Source organism: Urocitellus parryii, chromosome 4 (assembly GCF_045843805.1).
Source record: "Urocitellus parryii isolate mUroPar1 chromosome 4, mUroPar1.hap1, whole genome shotgun sequence".
Classification (NCBI taxonomy): domain Eukaryota; kingdom Metazoa; phylum Chordata; class Mammalia; order Rodentia; family Sciuridae; genus Urocitellus; species Urocitellus parryii.
This window is the reverse complement of record NC_135534.1, coordinates 194,294,462-194,318,545: the sequence shown is the minus strand read 5'-3', so window position 1 is coordinate 194,318,545 and position 24,084 is coordinate 194,294,462. Positions and strand designations below refer to the sequence as shown.

Sequence of the window (24,084 nt, the reverse complement as noted above, 5' to 3'; positions counted from 1 at the left end):
CCTCCTTCACCATCTTCTCCTTTTGTTTTCTGTTCTTGTAAAGAATAATTCAGTTCCTAATATGATAATTAGGAAGTATAATTAAGTGACCTAGGTGATACCGTTGCTTCAGCCAGGGCCCAGCAAGGGAGTAGGAGCAATCCCACTCCTACTCCTCAGCCATCCTCCCAGGAGTCAGCCCATGGAGCCTAGGTGGTATTTCTATTAGTTGGTAATTAGTAAAAGGAATGTCATGGCCATATACGTTTCTGTGGCTATAGGGCCCAAGGATGAGAAATGCTTTCTTGGCGGGTGCATAGGGTGCTTGCTTTTCCATGCCTGGCTGGCCAGGGCATTCATTCCCCAGTGCCAAGAATCTCCTACTCCCTATCACACCAAGAATTACAACCAATAATCTGTCCTTGCAGGACTTTTCCTCAGATATTCCTTCCCCCAGAGTAGGGTCCACAGAATCTCAAGTAGAAACAGATATCAATTGTTTCAGAGAGATTTGTTATGTAATCAGTCTTGGAGTAATAATATGCTGACATTTTAAGATGAGATCTATGCACGACAACAACTGAAGCTAGTCTGCCTTCTTTCTAGTAGAAAATATAGATGTTAGCTTGTTTATATTACTAAACTGTTTTTATTATTTGGGTTTGAAACAGCTTCTTATGGTGCTCAAATAAAAGATAAAACTTGTTGCTTTTTTTCCCTGTGGTCATTTTAGGTTTTAGGGATTTCCCATCTTCTGACACTAGAACCATCTTATTATTTAACTAATTCTTCCAGTTAGCATTTATTGTACAACTGTAACAACTGCAAATGTGTGAATAGTTCCTACAATACTGTACGTTATCTCAGGACTGGGAATAAAGACAAGGATCTTATTCTTAAACTAAGCAACTTCTAGGTTCCAGGCAGCAAGCTGTGCATGAGAGACCAAAGACAGAGAAGATGCAATCTCTTTCCTCAAGCTGCTCACTGTTTATTCAGAAAAATAACATCCATAAAGCAATCTCCTTGTGCGCTGTTATGAGGCTCTTCTTCCATTGGAACCCATTAGCATGGCCATGTTAGTTTGGCATTTCTTTTGGTCTGCGTCATGCCGTCACTAACATTCCTGGAAGTGATCATGCATTTAGTGAGATTCTACCACGTGCCAGACACTGGGTGAGGCACTGGGACAAAATGACAAGCAAAGGACATGGTGCTTTTTCTCACAGTCTATACACTAGATTCTAGAGTTTGGAATAAGATATTCAGAGAGACACAATCAATGAAGGATTTACATTTATGATGAACCTCAAATAGTGTTAGGGAGGGAGACAAGGAAATGAGCAGAGTTCTATCCAAAGAAACAAGACCTACACCAGTATTAACCTGATGGAGAGGCTGACTGTGAGGGCATTGCACCAATCCAGCCCTGCCGACACCTCGGCCAGGCAGGAGACTGCAGAGGAGGTATGAACGTAGGAGTCATCATGAAAGGCTGCAGATGCCAGGCTAATGAGCACAGGTCATTTCCTGTGACCAGACACTGTAAAACAGCTCAAGGGGTATCAGCAGGAGTGCAGTGGACAGATCTGCCCACACCTCCCTCATCCTGCAAGCACACAGACACTAGGAGAGAAGGGGACAGGATGTGAAAATGCCAACGACATGGAATAAATAGGGCTGTGTGACTTTCATTTCTATAAAGGAGGAAAACAGAAGTCTGAGTGATGACATCTACGTGTATGACCTTCTGAGATGCTTTCAGTACATTGAGGAGCTCAGGAAGAGGAGGGGGCTTTAATGAGAAGATAATGAGCCCTGTGTTGAGTGGATTGAATTTGACATGTTTGTGTGATGTCCACAGAGAGTCATGAGGTTCAGGGAGAGAAGTTTACTCAAAAGAAAAGCTCAGCAGGTAACAGAAATTTTGGAGGTATTGTTCTAAAGCTAGTAATCAAACACTTGAAAACATATGTCAAGAGCAAAGCCCAAAACTTGAGAAACAAACTGGGACTCAGATCTTTTTGCTGGCCCAACGCACTCCTAGCCATGCAAAGACAATCGACTCATTCCACTGCATCCATTAAATTGTCTTTAATTTTCCCATGTAAAATTCACCTCCCCACACTCAACCCTCTTGTCTAGGTCTTGCACAATTTTTCTTGGAAGCCAATTAGCTGTGCATATGCTTGCTTTTTCTCTAACCTATAAATTCCTGAAGAACAGGGGTTATTCTTATTTTGCTCTATATGCATCTCACAAAGTAGGTTCTCAGAAAATGCTATTGAATGGCTATCTGTGAGACCCTTCCAGAGGACAGACATCAAGCACATTATGTCAGGTTGTCATCTCTGGAATCCTGTGAGCTGCCTCATCTAACTGAGGTTTGGAAAGTGAAGCAGATCACACAGCCTGAGAGGACTAAAGCCTAACTGTAAACCTAGGATTTTCCAACACCAAGGCACACACTCATCCCATTGGCCCTGCTAAATTCAGCAACACAATGCCATCCCATTTGTTTCTAGAGAGAGTGGAGAGTTTGGTATCACCTCATGATTATCAAGAATGGCTACGGGGAAGGGGGTGATATTAAGAAAGATATATATAATATATATATATATATATATATATATATATATTATATATAAAAAATGTAAGATGATGCTGTGCTTTCAGTTTTGATTTAGAAAACATATGTTCTTTATATTAGTGTTTAATGGGTTTATTATTGTTATATTTAAATAAATTAATCTTAAAAAGAAATGGCTGCCAGGCTTGGTGGTACATGTCTGTAATCCTAGCTGCTCGAGAGGCTGAGGCTGAGGCTAATGCAGGAGGTTCACAAGTTCAAAGCCAGCCTTAGTAGCTTAGGGAGGCCCTGAGCAATTCAGCAAGACCCTGTCTCTAAATAAAATAGTTTTAAAAGGGCTGGGAATGTAGCTTAGAGGTAAAGCATGTGTCTAGCATGCCTGAGGCCCTGGGTTCTATCCCTGGCACCACAAAAAAACAAAAACAAAAGAATGGCCAACCAAATTGGAGAGGGATGAGTGAGACTAGCAACAGTTTTCAGAGAGCTTGTTTCTTGTATTGTTCCCCCAAAGAAATCCTCAACCCATTTGGCAAGGGAATTAAACCAAGACCAAATAAGGATATGCAAAGGAAAAGATGAGGGCTTTTCCCCTCCTTCTTTTTTCAGATTTCCATTCTGTAAATAATAGGATTCCCAAACGCCATGTTGTCCCCATTTCCTCACCTCATGGAATTATATGTGTTTGTGTCACCAGGTTTACTGAAGAGTCCAATGAACAAGACAGCCCTGACACTGATTGCGGTGAGTTCCTGCATCCTGGCTATGGTGTGTGGCAGCCAGATGTCCTGTCCGCTCACTGTGAAGGTGACTCTGCATGTACCTGAGCACTTCATTGCAGACGGTAAGAGCCCTGCTTCACAGGTACCCCACTGTTACCTGGCACCTTGCTTCTTTGGCTGGTCAGATGTCTCTACGCATGGCCCAACCTCAGAATGATAGGCAGTACAGGAAAAATGAAGCATCCAAAGGCTTTGGAAGAGTCCCTTATCATTTAATGTCCTGGATTATCAGAATTAAATGAAAGATGGCTTTCATTCTACATGCAGCGATAAGGTTTGTTAACTATAGGAAGAATTCACATGTGAATGCGGGAGGATGGAGCTACTTCAGAGAACCTACTGCTTCTTATTATTTTTGTGGATCCTATTCCAATTTTAAAACACCCCCCAAAGGGTATTTGCTAATTAAATGCATATGACAGGGAAGATGGTTTGAGTTTTACTGGAACTTCCTGAATGTTCAGGAGAATATTCATATCTCATTCCCTGTTAACGTACTTTACAAGTATCTTACATTCTACCATTTATTCTTCGCCCAATTAAATTGAATTAATGAGACACTGTAGTCACTGCAGTCATTAGCAAAGCATGGTCCAAGAAACTGATTAAGGTGTTTGATATCTATTGCTAAAGTGCCCTCCAGAAAAGTCGTTTCAGTTTACATCCTTCGGCTTGGGAGGTTGTCGCCTGTTTCCCTGAACCTCTGTCCTCACTTGGCATGACTATCTTGAAATGTATTGAAGTTTAGTAGAAATAATCTCGTGAAGGCCATCATAGCTCTGCATGCTAATGAATTTTTATTTTTTTTAATCTTTCACACTTTTTGAAAGTGTACTTCTTGATTAGTTGGAAGATAAATGTATACCTGTGAAACCATCACCATAAATAATGCCATGATCGTAGCCATCACCTCTGAAGGTTTCCTCTCTCCTATTTTTGTATAAGAACCTTTAACATAAAGGCCAAAGGCCCAGCTCAAACCCAAAGAATACTTCTAGCACCTCAGGAGCTGCCTACATGCTCCCTACCCATTAATGCTGTCCAGAGGTAACCCACACTCTGACTTGTATTAGCTTGTTAAGCTTTTAAACCTTTCTCATTGGATATACCAGGAATGTTTTTGAGAGCCTTTCCCTCTATTCGTCAGCCTTATCTCAAAGCAACTCAATTTTATCCCTGTTTTAAGGTATGATATTCAAACTTAACTCCTTTCCTTTAATTTGAGCTGATCAGAGCAAAGTGGAACTTTTACTCCTTTCTCAGAAATACCCATACTTCTATTAATGCAGTCTCTGACTGTTCCCACTTCACCATAGTGAATGAGCCTCTGCTTGTTTCTCACTTGGACTACAGATAAGCTCTATATTATCTCTCTTTTTATCTATACTCAGTTGATTTTCATACCTATATATACATCTTTTTTTTTTTTTAATCAGGGATTGAACCCAGGGACACTTAACCACTGAACCAAAATCCCTAGCCCTGTTTTATATTTTATTTTGAGACAGTGTCTTGCTAAGTTGCTTAAGGCCTTGCTAAGTTGCTGAGGCTGGCTTTGAATTTGTGATCCTTCTGCCTCAGCCTCCTGAGCCACTGGATTAAAGGCATGCATCACCATGCCCAAATGTACAAATCTTCTGGTTGGTCCCTCTGAAATCATATGTGTCCCAGTGAGAGGTAAATGTGTATGAGAGACAACAGGGGGATGAGAGAGGAGGCACAAGAAACAAAATTTACAGGAGCAAGTGGGCAAGTAGATTCGCAGAACTTGGGGCTGGAAGAACCTGAGCCTGGCTGGGAAATGGGGCTGGGTAAGCAGGAATGACAAAAACTAAGTCTGAAGGAATAGTAGGAAAATTTTAGCAATAATGGTAGGCATGTCCCCGACCTGATGTCCCTCATAAATCACTATTCAATAACTGTTCAATATTAGGCCTTAGGGATATTCAAATTTTAGCTATTTATTTGCATACAGTTAGAAGTGGAGGCCCTTAAATGATTACCTATCTCAAGGTTATGGTCAAATAGTTAAATGTTTAAGAGCACAGGCTATTAATGATACAAGTGTGAATTCCAACATTTTTTTCCTATAGTCTGCCACTTCTGAAGGCTCGTGATTTACCTTCTTTTAGCCTCTGATTCTGCATCTAAAAGATGGAAATAATATCAAAAATACTTACAAGGATTTTGTGAACACTACAACTCCCATTTCTTTCCCATATTTATAAGATGCAGCTGGGAAATAGCAAAATCAAAGGGGCACCTAAGAAATCTGCATATGATCTTGATGGCATGGAAGGACCAAAATGTGGTGAATTAAATGATGCCCCTTCCCCTGATGATGCCCTATTCTGACCTCTGTCCCCAATGTACTACTATGTAACTGCCATGGGCTTGTCTGTATCTGCCTCTAAGCTGGGATCTCCATGAGAGTAGCAGCTGATTCATTTGGGAGGAATGTTATCTCCAATGACAATCACAGTGCCTGGTCTATGATGGACATTCAGTAAACACATGTGACCTGAATGTGATGTGGCCTGAATTAAAGCAGAATTATTAACAGTACGATGGGATTCTTCTACTAGATTTCTTACAAAAGGGGACCCTGGAAGAAAACGCAGGTAGAAAATGAATAGGAAGCAAAGAGGTTTTTAAATGTATCTGGGATTTGTTTCAATCCAATAAGGGAAGACACAGATACAGAAATAACTTGTGAAACACTAAGTTTATCTACTCACAGATTCTAGGTACAGATATACAGTACATGATGCAGGGCCTCAGCCAGATACCAGAGTATATTAGGGGGATCAAGGGAGCAAGAGAGAAGAATGGGCAAGAGAGTGTATTGTAATTATTGTGAGAAGATAGGGTCAACAGGGTAGATAGGTGTAGGGTTAGCTAGTTTGAAATTTGGTAGGCTATGGGGTTTAAGAACAGGGTATCCTGTACCAGAACCCAAGAGTGTTTAGGAAAGAGAAATATTATCTCCAGGGTGTATGAGACAGAAAAGGAAGATGCATGGAGTCCAGGCTCTGTATTGGTTAATCTGATAAGAAAGGCATACTCCTGAGCACGTCTTTTGTTATCTGTAAGATGTGGTTAACCTCAGGAGGGCTGTCTCTCACGGGTCTGGAAAGCTCAGATACCAAAGTATCAAGAATATAGAAAATAAGAAAATACAGTTAATACAAAAGAAAATTAGATATAAGCATGGAGCCTACAAGTTCCAGAGTGTAAGCATGGCGGGCAGCATTGGAAGGCCTTGCCCAGCCCAGCGCCTACATGATGTAATGTCTTGGTTAGCAGTGTATCCTCTGAAGTGAGACTGGGTGGGTTTGCATCTCAGTCCCATTGTTTATTTACAGTGAAACAAAGGAGAGCCAAGTGATTTCCAAGAATCTCACTTTTCTCATCTATCAAATGGGGATTCTTTTGAGACTAATGTTTGACATAATGCATACTAAGTGTCTAGCTGAGTATGTAAACCTTTGTGATTGCTCAATATATGACAAGTGGCGTTACTTGTATTCTTAAAACAGTTCATAGAGAAAGAGACTCTAGAAGCAGAGGCATGGTGTGGCAAGAAGTTGCAGCAGACTAAACAGCCTAAATAGATGCCTTTAGCTGTTCTCAGGTGAATGGAACAGGAATGTGCCCCCCTCCAGATGGCAGTGCCAGTCCTACACAAGGACACATGAAATCCTCAGTCTCCTGGACCCCAGCAGGAAACCTGAAAGTAGCCATTACTGGCAGTAAGGTGGACGGCTGTCCTATAGTTCCAGACAACTCCACTTTCCTACATGACCCCAGTGAGTCCTATGGTAGAAACTGTATGTATTGTTCATCTCACTCCCTTAATAGTGCTCCAGATTTCTCTTTATTTTGCCCATTTGACAGATAAGGGAACTGGAACTTGAAAAGGAATAGAATTTATTCTTCTCTGAGGGTAGGGAAGGATATAGAAAAGAACAATCTTTTGTTGAATGGACTAGTGAGGTTTCTAGCTCTGATTCCTGGAGACACAAGGGTGGTACATAGGGGGATAAGAGAGAAAGCTTAGGTGGTATATTAATGCACTCCAAATCATCATATACCACCTCTAAGACCATTACCAAGTTTAAAAAAAAAAATACTATAATGAGGCCTGTCAGCATGAAAGCAGTTTGTGTCACGTGGGAGGATCTCCAGTTGGGCCCAGATCTCTCAAGGGCTATCACCATGGCAGCTCCCATTCTTTCTCACTCTCCCCCAGAAGCTCCATGCCTCACTGATGTGCTCTTAGCCAATCCCTTGCATTGCGCTGTCTGTGGTGCTGAAGCACTAGATGGGGTTGAGTAATGTGTCCCATCTTAGGGAGGAAAATGAATTCTGACCTTGTGTTACTGCATGATTATACTTGATGCTTACTGCCCATTATAGGGAAGAGGTCAATATGACACAGCACTTGTCCAGAGCCCAGCTGGCAAGAGCAGTACATACTGACACAGTCCCCTTCCAGCTCTTGGCAAATCTCACCCCTTCTTTTCTCTGGGCTTCCTCATGGCCTCCAGTGGCTGTTTGCCCTGCTAAGTACACATGGAAGACAGGAAATGCATCTCCAATAAACTTACTGAAATTATCATTGTTTCTCTGGTTCTGATCTATAAATTTGTCTGCATCTGGCTGATAATCCCCAGAACTAGTTAATCAAATTCTGAGGGTGGAGCCCAAGTATGAATATTCTTCACAAGAATTCTAGGTGGTCCCTAACAGAACTTTGAGAAAGATGTCTATATTTATGTCTTACCTTCATTCCATAGAACATGTGATCACTCTTTACAGTCCTTTGGAATCCTTATAAGGCTCTTTGGTAAGGGTTTCTGGTATTCTTGATCTTTTACTTTATCAACACCCTATTATTAGAGCTCCCTGGTAGCGTAAATCCAATGATTGCTCATAGACTTTGTACAATGTGAATTGCCTATCCTTAAGGTTTTATGACATATTAATTCTGGGCCTCATCAAAATTGCCAGGCAGGTAGTATTAGTTATTATGAAAAGCCTATCTTAGCTAAGATGTGAGTTATTATATTCTCCGAAGATCCCAATGTAAGTCAAGATGAAAGTGCTGCTTTGCTGAAACATGTAGAGAAGAGATTACCTCTACACACTGTGTGTGAGAACATGAATTCGTAGAGTCATTATGGGGAAAAGTGTGGAGGTTTATCAAAAAAAACTAAAAATGGAACTTCTACATGACTCAAAAATCCCACTAACAAGTATATACACAAAGGAAATTAAGTTAGAAGGTCAAAGAGACATCTGTACTCTCATGTTTATTGCAGCACTATTTTCAGTGGTCAAAAAATGGAAACTACCTAAATGTCCATCAACTTATGAGGGGAAAAAGAAAATGTGGAATAGATACACAATGGAATAAATACTATTTAGCCAAAAAAATGGATGAAGGCCTGTGAGCTGCTGTTGTTACATGGATAGAACTGCAGGTCATTATGTTAAATAAAGTAAGCCAGGGATATAAAGACAAATGATTTCACTCATACGTTAAATCTTAATAAGTTGATTTTAGCCAGGTGTGATGGTGCACACCTATAATCCCAGAGGTTGGGGAAGTTGAGGCAGGAAGATCACAAGTTCAAAGCTAGTCTTAACAACTTAGCAAGACCCTGTCTCAAAACTTAAAATAAATAAATATAAGGACTAGAGATGAGGCTCAGTGGTTGAGTGTCTGAGTTCAGTCTCTGATACCAAAAATAAATAAACAAACAAACAAGTAAAATAAACAACACCAAATTGATCTTGAGAAGTCAAGGGTAGCCAGATATGGTGGCACATCCTTCTAATCCCAGTGACTTGAGTGGCTGAGACAGAAGAATCACAAGTTTGAGACCAGCCTCAGCAACTTAGAGAGATACTGTTTCTTAATAAACATGAAATAAAAGGACTGGGGATGAAGCTCAGTAGTAAGGTGCTCCTGGGTTCAATGTCCAGTATCAACTTTTTAAAAAAATTAATAATAAATACTTTAAAAAATAAGTTAAGGGCTGGGGATGTGACTCAGTAATAGGGAAATTTCCTGGCATGAATGAGGCTCTGGATCTAAATAAATGAACAAATAAATGAATGAATAAAGTTAAAAGTAGAATACTGGTTTCCAGAGTCTGAGGAAAATAGGGAAAAGGAAGGATGTGAAAAGATTTGCCAATGGATACTAAGTTATCGTTAAATAAGAGAAATAAACTCTGATATTCTAAGGTTGACTATTGACAATGATAGTATACCGTATGTTTCAAAAAAAAAAAAAGCTAAAAGAAGGGATTTAAAACATTTTTATCACAAAAATGGTAAATGAGAAGACAGATATGTTTACCCTTGTGTGAACATTACACAATAAATATATGAAAATATCATGTGGTATAACATCAATTTGTAATTTTGTGGGTCAGTTAAAAATAAATTTTAAAAACATGGGACTCGGAGATGTTAAGTGTTTTGACTGGGTTAACACACAGAGGTGAGGCTGTAAATGCTTAAAGTCTATGAAATCCTAACCCAGTGTTTTGCCATGCTCCAAGCTTCCAGAGAGGAGAAAATGATAATTATTGTTTGTCTTGAAAAAGGAAGAGGCTTACTCTAGGAAGCCTCAGAAAGCAAAACTAGAGCTATCTGAGGGATAAGGAGAGTGAGGGATGGCAGTTGATGGAGCCTTGGTCTGGAAATGTCTTCTTCTACTATTGACTTTGTGTTATTTAAATGTTCTAAGCTTTCGTTTCATTATCTATAAATTGGCGATAATAGCAATACTTATCTCATAGACTTATTGTGCAGAATAAGTGAAATAATGCTCATAAAGCTTTTAGCTCAGTACCTAAGACCTAGTAATGGCTCAATAAATCACATAAATGTTAGCAGTTGTGATAATATTTTCTTAATACTGGAAGGGGGTCATTGCAAGGTAATGAGTTCCCCGGCATCGAGAACCTCCCGAGGATAGATGACCACCCTGTGTGAAGCCATAGAATAGAAGGAGTGCTTTTGGATGGAGTACATGATATTTTGTTTTGGAGCCATTATATCAGAATCAAAATTTTAAAACCACTTAAATTTTTAGGACTTTCAGAATATGTTTGTTTATTCTTTTACTGCCTCGTTCCTGATCATCACCCATTTCTTTCCTAGCTTCAGAAAATAGGGTAAGACTTAGAAATGGGGAAAGGACAGGAATGTCCCTTGAATATTTTTTTGTGGCTAAATACAAACACACATACCTAAAACTATGATTTTATATTGATATGATTATTGCATAAAATTGTGTGTTGCAAAATGTGTTTTTATTTTTAATTCTTTTTTAAATTTGTTTTTTTAGTTATAGGTGGACACAATCTCTTTATTTTATTTTTATGTGGTGCTGAGGATCGAACCCAGTACTTCAGGCATACTAGGCGAGTGCTCTACCTCTGAGCCACACCCCAGCCCGCAAAATGCGTTTTTATTCAGGTTAATTTAAACTGTCATCCTCCTCAAGTCTTCTCTGTTCCCTGTAACTGAGTTATTTGGAGTCTGTCTGAGGACTCTTTCTGAGCCTAGGAAACCATCAAGTATGGGTGTCTGCACATTAGGACGGCTAGTTCATTAATATGCCACACCTGCACCTGTTTGTGAACACAAATTTGTTTACAATGAATCTTGTCTACATTTATTTGCTTCCAACCATACTTCATGTCTTTCAACCCAGGAGAGTAAGCTAATGTGTGGCTTTGTGCCTTTAATGAGGAGCGAGGGTCATCAGAAGGTGTAGAGCTAGTTTGCAGTGAATTTGAATACATGGGAGGAGTATTTTCAATTCTTAGAAGGGAAAAATTACACCACACTGAAAGTGGCTGCTGAGCCACAAACTGCTAACCAATTTATTTCTAAAGAGTAGCTCCCTGGACATCCTGCTCTCTGGAATCATCCCAGGCTTTGTTTCACAGTGTTTGGTGTTGACTGCAGATCCTTGAACATCATGGAACATGTTAATTGGTCGAGGTGCTTAAAATACGGCCTCTGCCTTTTCTCCCTCATCTCATTTGCATGCAGTTGATGCTATTTGGGTAGGTGGACTGGCTGCCTCCTATCTGCTGCTTTCTGTAACTTTGCTAATACATTATTCTCCACCAGAATCACCGCCTCTTCATTACCATTTATTGTAATCCCACCCCTCTCTAAGCCTTGACTTAATTTTCTATTTTTTTTCTATAAAACCATCCTCAGTGCATCTCCCAGAGATAAGTGATCTCCTTTTCCATGATTATTACAGTCAACTCTATTTTTACCTTTCAAATGACCTCACAGTCTCTCTCCACTAACTTACTGTCATGCAGTTGTTTCAACTGCCTTGGCCAAAGAGCTGGCCTCCTACATTAAATCTAACCTCCCTCTGTCTTTTTTCAACCCTGAAAATAGAATGATGGTTTTAAATGAAACAAAATCTTAATAAGTGACACTTTTCCATAAAACTGTTCAATGTCTTCCTTTGAAGTTTGTTACAAAGACTGTACTTCTTGACATGGTCCTTGGAGGTCAGATCCTTGCCCATCTCTCCGGTCTCACTTCCCACTACTGTTCATACTGGTTCCTTAAGTGGTCTCAGCTGCCTTCTGCCTCAGTGCCTTTGCACATATTTCTCTCTCTTCCTAAAAACTGTTTTCATCTTCCCACTTTGTCCCATGGAATCATTGGTGATTGACCTCAGTTTATTAAATCCTAGTTTCTGTTGATCCTTTACTAATTATTCCCTCTTGAACCCTGATATTTCTCCATCTTACTTATTTCTATTTATGGCTGCATACTGACCTCATTAATGTTGATCTCTCCCTCTAGGTTGGAAGCTTCATAAACCTAGAGATCATATTCGTTTATTTTTTGGTTGGATTTAGCACCTAGGACCGTGTCTGAAAACAGAGCAGGTGCTCCCCTAAAAGCATTTGCCAGATGAAAAAGAAAAAAAAAAAAGGAAGCGATATGTTGTATAGGCTTAAATCTCCTCAAAGTCAAGGGCCACAGCGTTTTCATGTTCTGACCTATTGTGATGGCTAATTGAAGTTCTGACTCCGAAGACATATAAAAAATTGTGCCTAGGAAAGGATGATGGGAGGAAGGACTGGCAGATGCACCCAGGTGGCCTGAAAATATGCGTCCCGGAGAGTGGCACTGCCAGGGAGATGAGGCTGACCCTTTTTGATGATTGACTTCCCTCCCCAAGGTCTCTGCTCTGACCCCCAAAGATAAGAAACTCCAATCAAACTTACATTCCTTCCCTCAACACTGAAATGAAACAAGCTTTACCCAGAGCCCAGGAAGAGAGGAAAAATATAAATTGAGCTGAGATTCAGAACACCCATGGGGGAGGTGGCAATGAAATACCAATAAACCATATTAATATTCTGAAACCAGGAAGAATAGGTTGAACTCCAACCCAGACTTAATAACTATACGTGAGAGAGTACAGGGAGAAGGCAAGGCTGGGTTTCCGTCAGAATTAAAATGAGATCTGTAATGAAAGTGGTGATATAATTATAAACTGTGAAAACTTTTTCCCTTCTCTTTCTTCTTGTCCTTAATGGGCAACTATCAGCATTGGGCTGAAGCTGGTGCTAAGAGCTGTGGATACCCCCTAGAGTGGACTCTGTTTTTTCCCAAACTTCTTCATTAGGAAATCCTAAATCCACAAAACCGTGGAAGAAAAAACGTGCTTCAAACCATTTCTTCCTTAAATTGTAACTGATACCCAGGTTAAATGTGGCAAGGGGCCCAGGGCGGGACAAACCCAGGAAACCCACTCTAAGCAGCAGAACATGTTCAAGCTTTTAAGGAGATCACAACAGTCAACGGGACTGGAATGTTTTAATCACACTCTGTGCTAAGATGTTAGCTTGGCTTCCAACCAGAATGAATCGTTCCTAATTTCCCTCCTTAACAAAAGAGATAACTGAGTTTGACGTCCAAAATTGGAGACTAATTTCTGTGTTTTGATAGCAGATTGAGTCCAGAAATATGTTCCCAAGAACTGGGTGCAGAGGGTTCCTGCAAGGGATAGTGAAACTCAGTTTTATCTAATTAATAATCGCATTCTGTTGTTGGGAGCAGAAGGCCACTCTGATTCTTGGACTAGGAGGAGGGAATTCAGGGTGGGGGCTTTGATGAGATGGAGCTTATGTCTGTAGTAGGAGATGTCCCAGCATTGTGAGGTTGGTGTTTGCAAAGTGGCATAGGATGGAGGCATTGGAGCAGTGCATAGGAGAGAGAAGGGGACGTGGAAAAGAGGTTAAGGGCACTGACTTGTGACCTAGAAGATAGGGGTTCTCGACCCCGTTCTGCTTCTTGCCAGTTTTGTTCCCTTGGATATCTTCAGACACCCCCCTGAGCTTGTTTCCTCAGTGCTGTTCCTCCTTGCCTCAAAAGAGCACCAGTGGGCTGACCCATTGGAGCGGACTCTACCAACTGTGAGAGTAGACATGACCATGAGGATGGGGTACCTTTCAATCACTATTCATTCCTTGCTTTATTTAAAAAGGCAAATGAAGGGTTGCAAGGGGATGGTAGTGGATGAAGCTAAATACTGACAAATCTATTCATAACACCATTTCCTCCCCTCTCTGCCTCCTTCCTCCCAGCTTTCTGGCATGGTTTGGATCTGGAATGTCCACCAAAGGCTCATGCATTGAAAGCTTGGTCCCCACTGCAGCAGTGTTCAGATGTTCCGCCTTTGGGGCGTGGTTAGATCAGGAGGACTCTGTCTCAAAGAATTGATACATTAATGGATTTATAACTGACTGGAGACTGTAGAAGGTGGGACCTATTTGAAGGCAGTGGGTCCTTGAAGGCAGGCTCTTAGACACTATATCCTGTCGCCAGTCCCTTTCTCTCTCTGCTCTCTGCTTCCCAGCCACCATGAGGTAGCAACTGTGCTGTATGTGCTGCTCCCCACCATGATGTCCCTCACATAGCCCACAGTATTGGGGCTGAGCAACTCTGGACTGAAATGTCTGAAACTGCGAGCCCAGATAAGCCTGTCCTCCTCTAAGTTGATTTTCTCCAGCGTTTTGTCACAGCAACAGAAAACTGACTAACATGAATATTTGCTGATCACCTTCTCTGTGACATTCTCAAGTACTAGGGATACAGGTATAGATAAAATACAACCTTTGACCCTCCCCTCCCCAGTTTAGTGGCAGTGGGACCAACAAGCAAACAAAAGATAAAAGATAGCAAGGCAGGATTCATAATGGCACTGTGCTGGAGGCTATGGAGATAGAGATGTGGGGTAGCCAGGTGTGCAAGCTGGAGATGAGGAGGGGCCCCCAGAGGAGGACATCTTGAGCAGGCGCTCGTAGAACTGAGTCTCAGAGCCATGGATGCTTGCCTGGAGATGGGTAGTGTCTAGCAGTAGGCTTCCCAGAGAGGAGTATGGCCATTTGACTTCATCTATACAGACACTGTTGTAGAATCCTCCTAATGGTTGCAATAACAGCACTGCTAATTAGAAATACTCCAGAAACGTTGCTAAGTGCCAGGTGCTGCACTAAGTCCTATGCCAGGTATTAACTCATTTAATCCTATCACTCATGAAATCGATCCAGTTGTTATCTTCAGTTTAAGGGATATATGAAAATGTAAAGGTCATATGAACCCAGGGAGATTAGTGACCACCCCATGGTGGTCACACAGACTGGAACAATTTGAGTAGAAATATTTCAAAGGAGCAACCACAAAGTATGGTAGAAAAATAAATTCAATGATTGAGATTAGGTTCTGGCTCTACCATCACTTGGCCATGATTTTGATCCAGTCTGAATTTCTTCATTTTAAAATTGCAGGAAGGGGAACAAGATGATGTTTAACATTTTCCTACCCTAACATTCTAAAAGCAGGAGAAATACTCTATTTACATGCCTTAGGATGTTATGCTATGTGAAATAAGCCAGACACAGAAAGACAAAAACCCATGGGAAGCTAAAATCAGTTTTGATCTCATGGAAGTGGATGGTGGTTGCCAGAGTCTGGGAAGGGTAGAGGGCAAGAGGATGGGGAAGGGTCATAAAATAAAAAACCCAGCTATATAAAATAATGAAATCCTCTATAGCACTCTAGGGTGACTCTTATTAACAATAATCTATAATGCTTTTCAAGATAGCTAAAAGATTTTGAGTGTTCCCAGCACAATGTAATAATAAATAATTGAGGTGAAGGATATGTTCATCCTCCTGTTTTGATCATTGCACATTGTCTACCTGTGCTGAAACATCACATTGTACCCCATGAATATGTATGATCACGGTGTCATTTTAAGAAGGTCCCCCATCATTGATCCCATGGGGTGGGGAGAACTCCCAGGTTTCTCTGCAGCCATCATGCGAGTGTCCCCGTCCTCTCCCCTCAGACTGGCTTGGTCCAATCTGCAGCCAGACAGCCCTGGGCAAGAATGCTGGGAACAGAGGCAGCTGAGCAAACTTTCCACAGCCCACAAGTTGCCATTTGAAGAAAGCTTAGAAGGATCACAGCCAAGCTTCTGCAGGGACCGCAGGCTCCCAAGGCTGCCTGGATGAAAAAGAAAGAGGTGGGAAGCCAGGCTGTGGTGGGAAAGATACATCCCTATCTCTAGCTCTCAGCTCCAGATGCCAGGGGACCTTGGACATCTTAGATGCCAGCAAGCGCGTGGAAAGGGGAGAATGCATTGTATTCAGAGGGGGAAATGATGAGATGAGATGGGAGGAATAATTAAAACCCATGCATCCCCCCAGCCCTGGGACCCACCAAAGCCTTGCTATTTTTCTTGCCCTCCCTACTCTGCCCCTCTGGATTATCTAAGCCAAATATATCTGCAGCTGCTCCGCCTTGGGGTTTCCAGAAGCTGTTGGCAAATTTATGAATCTCTGCTAATGAATGGCCTGGGCATCTTGTCCTGAGCCACAGTTGTTCCTGAGGCAAAACCCACCCCTGAACCTCCTGTGCTCAGAATTGAATATTGTCAGTAAGTCCCTACATTCAGACTTCAGACTGGCACTTGCCAAGGATCTCTCTGCCTAAGGCCAGGACACCCATTATGGGAGATGTTCAACGTGGGTGAGGTGGGGGAAGAACATGAGATTTTTGAATCTGAAAAGCTCAGGTTCAAATCCGCACTCTTCCATTTACTAGCTATGTATCTTGGACAAGTCACCTCACTTCTCTGAGCCACCAAACATACTATCTATAAATGAAAAGCAGTAAGTCCCTGCTTCCTAGGATGGTGGTGAGGATGGAATAGAGGATGTCATGAAAATAGCCAAAAATTAACCATCAGTTAATGCTAATCATGCCCTCCAAGGCTTTGCTCCTACTCCTTAAAGTGATAGGAGACCTGTAAAGCAAAAGATGACAGTAGATGGCCAATCATAATCTGAAATGTTCGGCACGCAGACAAGAGTCAGCAGGGTTGCCAAGGAAGCCTGAAGTGTTCTCCAGTAGGAAGGTCTGGGAGAAGCTTCAGGGGTTGGGGGGAGGCAGTTTGCTTGGGCCTGTTCCCACTTCAGCAAACTAAATGGACAGGGATTGGGAGCACTCCTGTTGGAGATGGGAGAGAGTGAGGACAAGGCATTCTTCCAGGCAAGGAGAACAGGTCTGTCAGGAGCAAGTAGTGTCCAGACACCCAGGACCCCATGGAGACATGAATGGGACTAGTGGGAAGACCAACAAGAAAGAGCAGGGTCCTCTGTGTTGGGTTTTTATCCTGGAAGCAATTAAGTATCACAAAATCACTGAAGGGTTTTAAACCAAGGTCTATAGGAGCCATAATTGTTTTTGCCAAAGACGATGCAATTTGTTCATTTGGGATTCATGTTATAGATTGTCCACATCTGGGTTCAGATGCTAGCTATATATGTTCATAACTGATGGTACCAATGCCACTCGACCCTTTCAGATTATTTCTTAATCTATAGAGTTGTGAGAATTAAGTGAGATGTCTGTATTGGGTGGAATGTTTTGGCAAACAGAAAGTGCCTGGCACTGTTTTATTTTTTTAGCATTCTTATCTTCCTCGTCCTCACTCTCCTTGTCTGTGGGTTTTCTCTGTTAAATGGTCTGAACTTTCCGTTGTGCACTCAGTACATTGACAATTACTTACCCAATGTCTAATTTGGTTAAGTCTGGGCTACATTCACACTTTGTCTGCCTAATACTTGATTCTGAATATTTCCATCTATGTAAGCTTGAGCTAGTTATTTAATCTTTCTAAGCCTCTGTTGGTTCATCTGTGAAACAGGGACAATCACAGGGAATCACCTCTCTGGGTCACCCTGCTTGGCATTTATCCAATATTCAGTAAACATGAGTCCTGCCAATACTACTTGAAGGCTCTTAAGGACAGGGAAATGTCTTCTTTCTGTGAAAAAACCCAGTTTCACAGGATACATGAACTGACTGACCACAGTGTGAAAGGCAGCTTGAGGTTGCCAGAGCTTAAGGCAAGTGACTCTAGGAGGAGTCTGCTATGCTTAGTCCCTAAGATAATGTTCCAGCAAGGACATCAGCAGTGAGAAAGAAGATAAGGGAGTTTCTTCAGAGCTGGAACTGCAAAAATAATTGCAGTTAGAACAAGCAACTGATTGCAGCTAGAGACCCAGAGAGCTGAGCGTCACAGGTGATATGTCATTTGCCTCCTAGGATCCCCCAGGGGCTGGGGAACACAGATATTGATTCAAGAAACCCAACTGACTGGGTGTCCCTCTCCCTTATACAGTGCTGTGAAGTATGGGTTTGAGAGCATGAACATCAACCCCAGAGTCCTTGGCTTCAAAACCTAACTCCTCCTTCCTCCTCTGAAACATGAGAACATGGATGCACCATCAATCAGTCTGTTATTGTGAGGATTAAATTGCCACCCCCGACCAGCGTGGGCAGGTGAACTTAAGGTCGCCCGTGTGAATTTCCTGTGATACCAAATAAAACATGGACACACACTTTACCTTTAAATCAAGCTTCAGGACAGCTCCTTCGCTCTCAGCCTCAAGTTCCCCAAATGGGAGAGCGAGGAAAGTCATGAGAGGCTGGCGAGAGACAGCTAGCGTGTTTGTTCGGAAGTGACCCTCATTCTTTAGAAAGTTCCATCCAAAAAAGGTCAGGAGGGGCAGGGTTACAAGGACAGGTGAGAGTAATTCAACCCCTGGGGCTGCAGGAAGGCACGCCTACGCCTACGCCTTTGGCTACTTCAAGGATGGGACAATATCAAGGTCAATACAAAAGTGACCCACAGAGCCTCTTCCAATCACAGGAAGGAGAATGCCAGTCATTCAGCGAGAGCGCCCCCCACATTAAATGGTTGCGAACTGCAAGGGCCTGGCCCATGGTAGACACGCACACGTAATTGCTATTATTATGATTCTGCTCATGCGCCAGCTTCCTGATATGAGATCAAGAATCAGATGTTTACCTCTTGGCTACATTTGTAGGGAAAAGACAGAAACAAAAAGGAAAAAAAAAAGGTATGTAAATAACTCTGAAGATGGTACCATATTAGGACCTTTACAAATCCTGCCTGGATGAAAATTATTCATAAGAGATGTCACTGTGCTCTCGGCAAAATTAATTTGCCAGGTCTCTGCAGGCCACTTTGCTGAAGGCTTGAATGGTCTTAGTAATATCTTGGGTGATGTCTCACCACAGAACTGGGGCCAGCGTGGAAGATGCAGCAAAAGATCATCTGCAGCACCCACACAAGTGCTGGTGTGACCTGAGATTGCAAAGCTCCTGGGGGTGGCTGTTTCTTGCTAAGACTCAAATGCAGCATTAATGTGCTGGGCTAGGGACTCACCTCAGTCACAGAGGCCAGCAAGGAGGCCCAGAATCCTGGGAATGGGAACTAGGGTCATGTTTGAAATATGGAATCAATTTAAAATGGCAGCTTCTACCACTTCAGAAGGGAGTGTGGGCACAGAGGTGAGGCCCCCACATTGGGCATATTGCCAAAGAGCCGGCTTGGCAATTCTCTAAATTATAGACTATTAAAGCTGGAAACTATTTTTAGCCTTATCTTTACTCATTCCCCACTTCAGGCGTCTCACACGCAGCCCACACGTAATGGCCATTTCCTTAGGGTCTAGATTCTCCTTTGCTCCTTTACAAAGATTTGTTTCCCTTTGCATAAATCCCCAGTCCTTCCACTCTTCCTGGCTGCGGTGTTCTAGTGCTTCGGCACTTAGCTCAGGTGTGGACATTTGCAGGAAATGTTTTCTGGCTTTGCAGAGGAGGTGAGTGTCCTTGCGCTGAGCTCCCAGAGTTCCCCATTGAGTTGTCATCCCAAGGCCGAAGATGTTCCTGCATAATGTTCTGCCCAGCGATTTCCTGACTGAGCCATGTGCTGCTTCCAGGCAGGGACTCTTTCTTCCACCTCTGTAGCCTCCACATTGTGTCATAGTACCCAACATAGAGTGGGAACTCAGTATATGCAGATCCATTCCCCATTTTTAAAAAAAAAAACTCATAGAATAAGTCTGAGACATTTAATCTTATTACTGTGATTATGGATCCTATTGCAATTTTATTTCCACACTCAAAATCAGGTCATTTGATTTGGCAATGAGGTAGATTCTTCAAAACCAATCTTGAGGCCAGTTAACCCAAATAGCTGTATTCCCAAAGCGCCATCCAAGATCAAGGTGGAAGGTGGAGATTATTCTCACTAAGGTAGAGCTCACAAAAGTCTGGGGAAAAAATAGAGGATGAGCTGAGCCTAAAAGAATGGGTTGAGCTTAAAAAGATTCCCCCCTTCCACAAAGAACTCATCTGAGGATGGGAAGAGACTGGTCTAGGCAGAAAGTATTGAGCTTCAGCTTTTCCCCTATCCCAAGTTACTTGCTGCATCAGCTCTGAGCAGCACGTGACCTCACCCCTTCCCATCCTCACACCCCAGTAAGATCCACATAGGTAACAAGGTGACTGGGTTTTCCGCATTCAAGGTGAAGACACCATGTTAGCATCTGGAGCCCTCTAGTCCCTTTCAGTCCCCATCCTTCTGCCTGCTGAGGAGCATGTTCATAGCTAGAATCCAAATAAAATAATATTAATTAATTGTAAGAATAGCAGGTAAAAGTCATCAGGTACCTCTGATGTGGCAGTCCGTGTGCTACTTACCTACAATGCCTTATTCAATCTTTACAGAACTTTTTCACACATGGGACCAGCGTTTACTTTATGCCCCTTGCATGTCATGGAGCAGCAGAGATGTTGTGCTGTGAAGGATAGACTAGTCTTGCCTTCATGGTGCTTTCATTCACAAGACAGAGACACCAAAGCAAATCTGCAGAATAGCAAAGTCACAGTGGTATTTGTTGAGTGGCTGTGTAGAATAAATTGAGGAAGAGAATTGGGATGTCTTGCTCAACTGTGGTGGTCAGGGAAGAGCTCTCTGAGGAGATGGCATTTAAACCAAGAAAAGAAAAAAAGAAAGTGTGTCCCAGGCAGAGGGAGCAGTAGATTCCAATCCACTTGAGTGACTTGGAAGCTAGGACAAGGTCAGTGTGGCTGGGCATCCTGAGCAAGGCAGGTTGCAGAGTTGAGCTGGATGTGGATGTGCCTTAGTGGGATTCCTCTCAGATTCTTTTCTATATCTTCCTGCTCCCTAGCAGTTTTTTCCTTGTTGTAGTTATTTGTACTGGGTATGAATCCCTGGGGTACTTTATCAGTGAGCTACATCCCCAGTCCCTTTTATTTTATTTTTATTTTTTTTTTTTTGAGACAGGTTCTCACTAAATTGCTTAGGGTCTTGCTAAGATCTCAAACTTGAGATCCTCCCAACTCAGCCTCCCAAATCACTGGGTTTACAGGCATGTGCCTCAGTACCCAGCTTCCTGACAGTTTTTGCTGCTGCTGGCTTTCCTGAGAACAGACCTCTTTTACCCGCTTTGGAACATTGCCTTAGAATCAGCCCCACTGTGTGTTGCCGCCCCACCCTCCAGGATGGCCCCCTTCACAGTGCTCCAAAAACCTGCACGCTCAGCCATCCTGGTGCTCAGCCCCCAGCTGACAGTTGACCTCATGAGGTCTGTTATTTGAGGAAAATGACTTGTACTTGAGGATTTGAAATTTTAAATAATAAGTAAATCAGTAAAGCCGAATTCCAGGCAGTGAGTGGCAAGTATTTTTTAAAAGAAATTCTCCCCACCTCACACTTGTTTAAGTCTGATTTTCAGAATCACTGTCCTTCTCTTTTGCCATAGAAGATACTATTGGGGACTCTCAGAGCATTTTCCATAATTGGAAATGAGCAAGTCCAAAAGAAACACACCAGCAACTAATGGTCCTTTTTGCCCTGGGATACCGTCTGTGATTATTTCTCAGAAGTGATCTTTAATTGTTTCATCTAAAAGGTATGCATCTTCTTTGCTCGGGCTGTCTCCTCGTAGAGGCTTGTGAATTGGATCCAGCTATTAGTAGCACTTACTAATTTCCTCTGAGTCTTGCTGGCTGCAGCGCCAGGCTTGGAACAACTTTTAATTTTGTTTTTAATTAAATTTCAGTTGTTTCAAATCATTCACTTTTAATGCCATTTCTTTGCAGTCCTCAGAGGCCACAGGAGCTGTGTGTTCTTGTTTATGCACATACACAATCTGATGCATGCATATCCATGGCACGGCTAAAGACTGACTCCTGGCTGAGGTCCAGAGCAGGAGCAGGCAATTAGGAAAGTAGAAATGAGTCACAGAATGGGCTTTTGTTTGTGCAGCTATATCCAAAGCTAATATGTTGCTTAAATGGGAGTCTTGGTTATTGTATTTGTTTTTTGCCAAACTATATTTGAACAAGGCAGTGTTCTGTTTTATTTCACAACAGGATGATCAAATACATGTAGGTAGTAATAGTGTAAGAACACTAACATTTATTAAGCATTTATTATGTGTCAGGTAGTGTTTTAAGCACTTTACATGTATTACCTAATTTACATTAAAAGTGAGTAATTCGAAACAACGGAAATTTAATTTACATATATTACCTCCTACGTTCCTATGAGATCATTATGCACATTTTTATAGTGGAGGAAGGAAAGCCCATTTAACTAGAGCGTTATCACTTGGCTCATTAGTTGCAGGGCCAGAACACAAATGCTGGCTGCCTCACTCCCTATTTTTGCCCTTCAACACCACACTGGACTCTCTCTTTCTCTCTCTCTCTCTCTCAAATACAGTAGGGCTTCATCGTCTAAATGAATTTAACAACAAAAACAATGGCCATTGACTGATTCTTTGCAAAAGTGAAACAGTGAACTTCGGTTGGTCTTTTCTACGTCTTCCGCTATTACCCATTCCTGTTGTATAAATGTGATTGTGCACCGTAGGGGTTAATTTCGAGTCACAAAGTCATAGTTTGGCTATTTAACTGTGCTCTTTCAGATACTCAGCACCCCAGGAAGGACAATTAAGTTTGAAAGCAAAAGCATAAATATGTACCAATCGTCCTGCATGTCCCTCAGTTTAGCTATCATCCTTTGTTAGACTGTTAGTTCCAACTGGAAACGGAACTCAATGATTTTCTATCTTGGACACTTCACATATTTTTTTCCCCTTTACAGGAAACATAATTTCTTTAACACTTCCACCCTCCCTTTTCTATTACAACATCTCATGCGTGTGCATACACACACGTATACCACCCCGCCAGGAAGCCCATTGTTTTCTTTGCTGCACTTGTTCATACTTTCAGTTGTGTAAGTGTCGGTGCATGTGATTGTTTACCATTCTTACATTATGCACTCTTGATGGCCAAGTGCCATGTCTGTCTTATTCCCCACCCTTTTAGCCAGACCTAGCATGTAAGTGATGCGCACTGGACACGTGTCAATTGTAGGAGTTCATACATTCGGGAGTCAAAGTCAAAACCAGGCTGCTGAGTAGTAAAGTGATGGTAGATGAAGAAGGGAACCAGAAGTGTGGACTTGTGGATTCTATTTTAAGGTTTGTGTGGAACTTGTGCAGGATGCTTCTTTGGGACATGGAAATGATGACAACTCTCCTTACCTTTCCCAGAATTCATAATAGGGTTTGGCAGCTGAAGGGTGATTGATGAAACTGCTTTGGTGTACCTGAGCTGCAGCTCTCCTTTATTATCTTGCTCCTGGTACCAATATTATATACTTAGGCAGCTGTTCACATCCGTGCCAGACAATGAAATCTGTTCCATCAACATAACTGTTGAAACCTCTGATTTTTGGAAGCTTTGCCCCATGTAGTCCTTTGTAACATCATAAAACAATTAGATTTAGGCTTAGCATTAATTTGAATTATTGTCCAGTTTCCAGAAAAATATCTCCTGGAAATGTCATGAGGATGTATTACATGTCTTTGGAGATATTAAATATTGAATTACAATATTATGTCACCCTCCCCTGCCACTTTTCTCTTTCCCCCTCAATATGGTGTGATTTATGTTTCAGCTGCTACCATGGGAAGCTCGGTACTTAGAGAAATAACCAAAGGTGAATGTTGACAGAAGCCACCCCCCCACCTCAACAATAAAATAGACTAGTACTGTGAACAGGTGTTCCTTGAAGTGAGAGGAATGGGAAGCGGTCTGGCGTTACCAAGCTTTGGATGAGCAGACCACAATTCTAGTTTTGAATCATCAGTCTTCTATCTGTGTGCTTTGGGACATGTACCATTAGCCTCCTTCAGCCTTAATTTCCTTGTCCATAAAATAGGCGGTGTTTCTAAGGTCAATTAGATT

At 42.0% G+C, this 24,084-nt stretch overlaps 1 protein-coding gene across 3 annotated transcripts in view; it reads left to right on the top strand.

The window, feature by feature from the left end:
* The window catches only part of Astn2 (astrotactin 2), an 833,116-nt gene that overhangs the window by 326,342 nt on the left and 482,690 nt on the right, over positions 1-24,084 (top strand). For all 3 annotated transcript variants that reach the window (XM_026393326.2, XM_026393325.2, XM_026393324.2), the window contains one exon: positions 3,264-3,410. In XM_026393326.2, the coding sequence (XP_026249111.2) occupies positions 3,264-3,410 (147 nt within the window). The remainder of the gene's footprint in view (positions 1-3,263; positions 3,411-24,084) is intronic.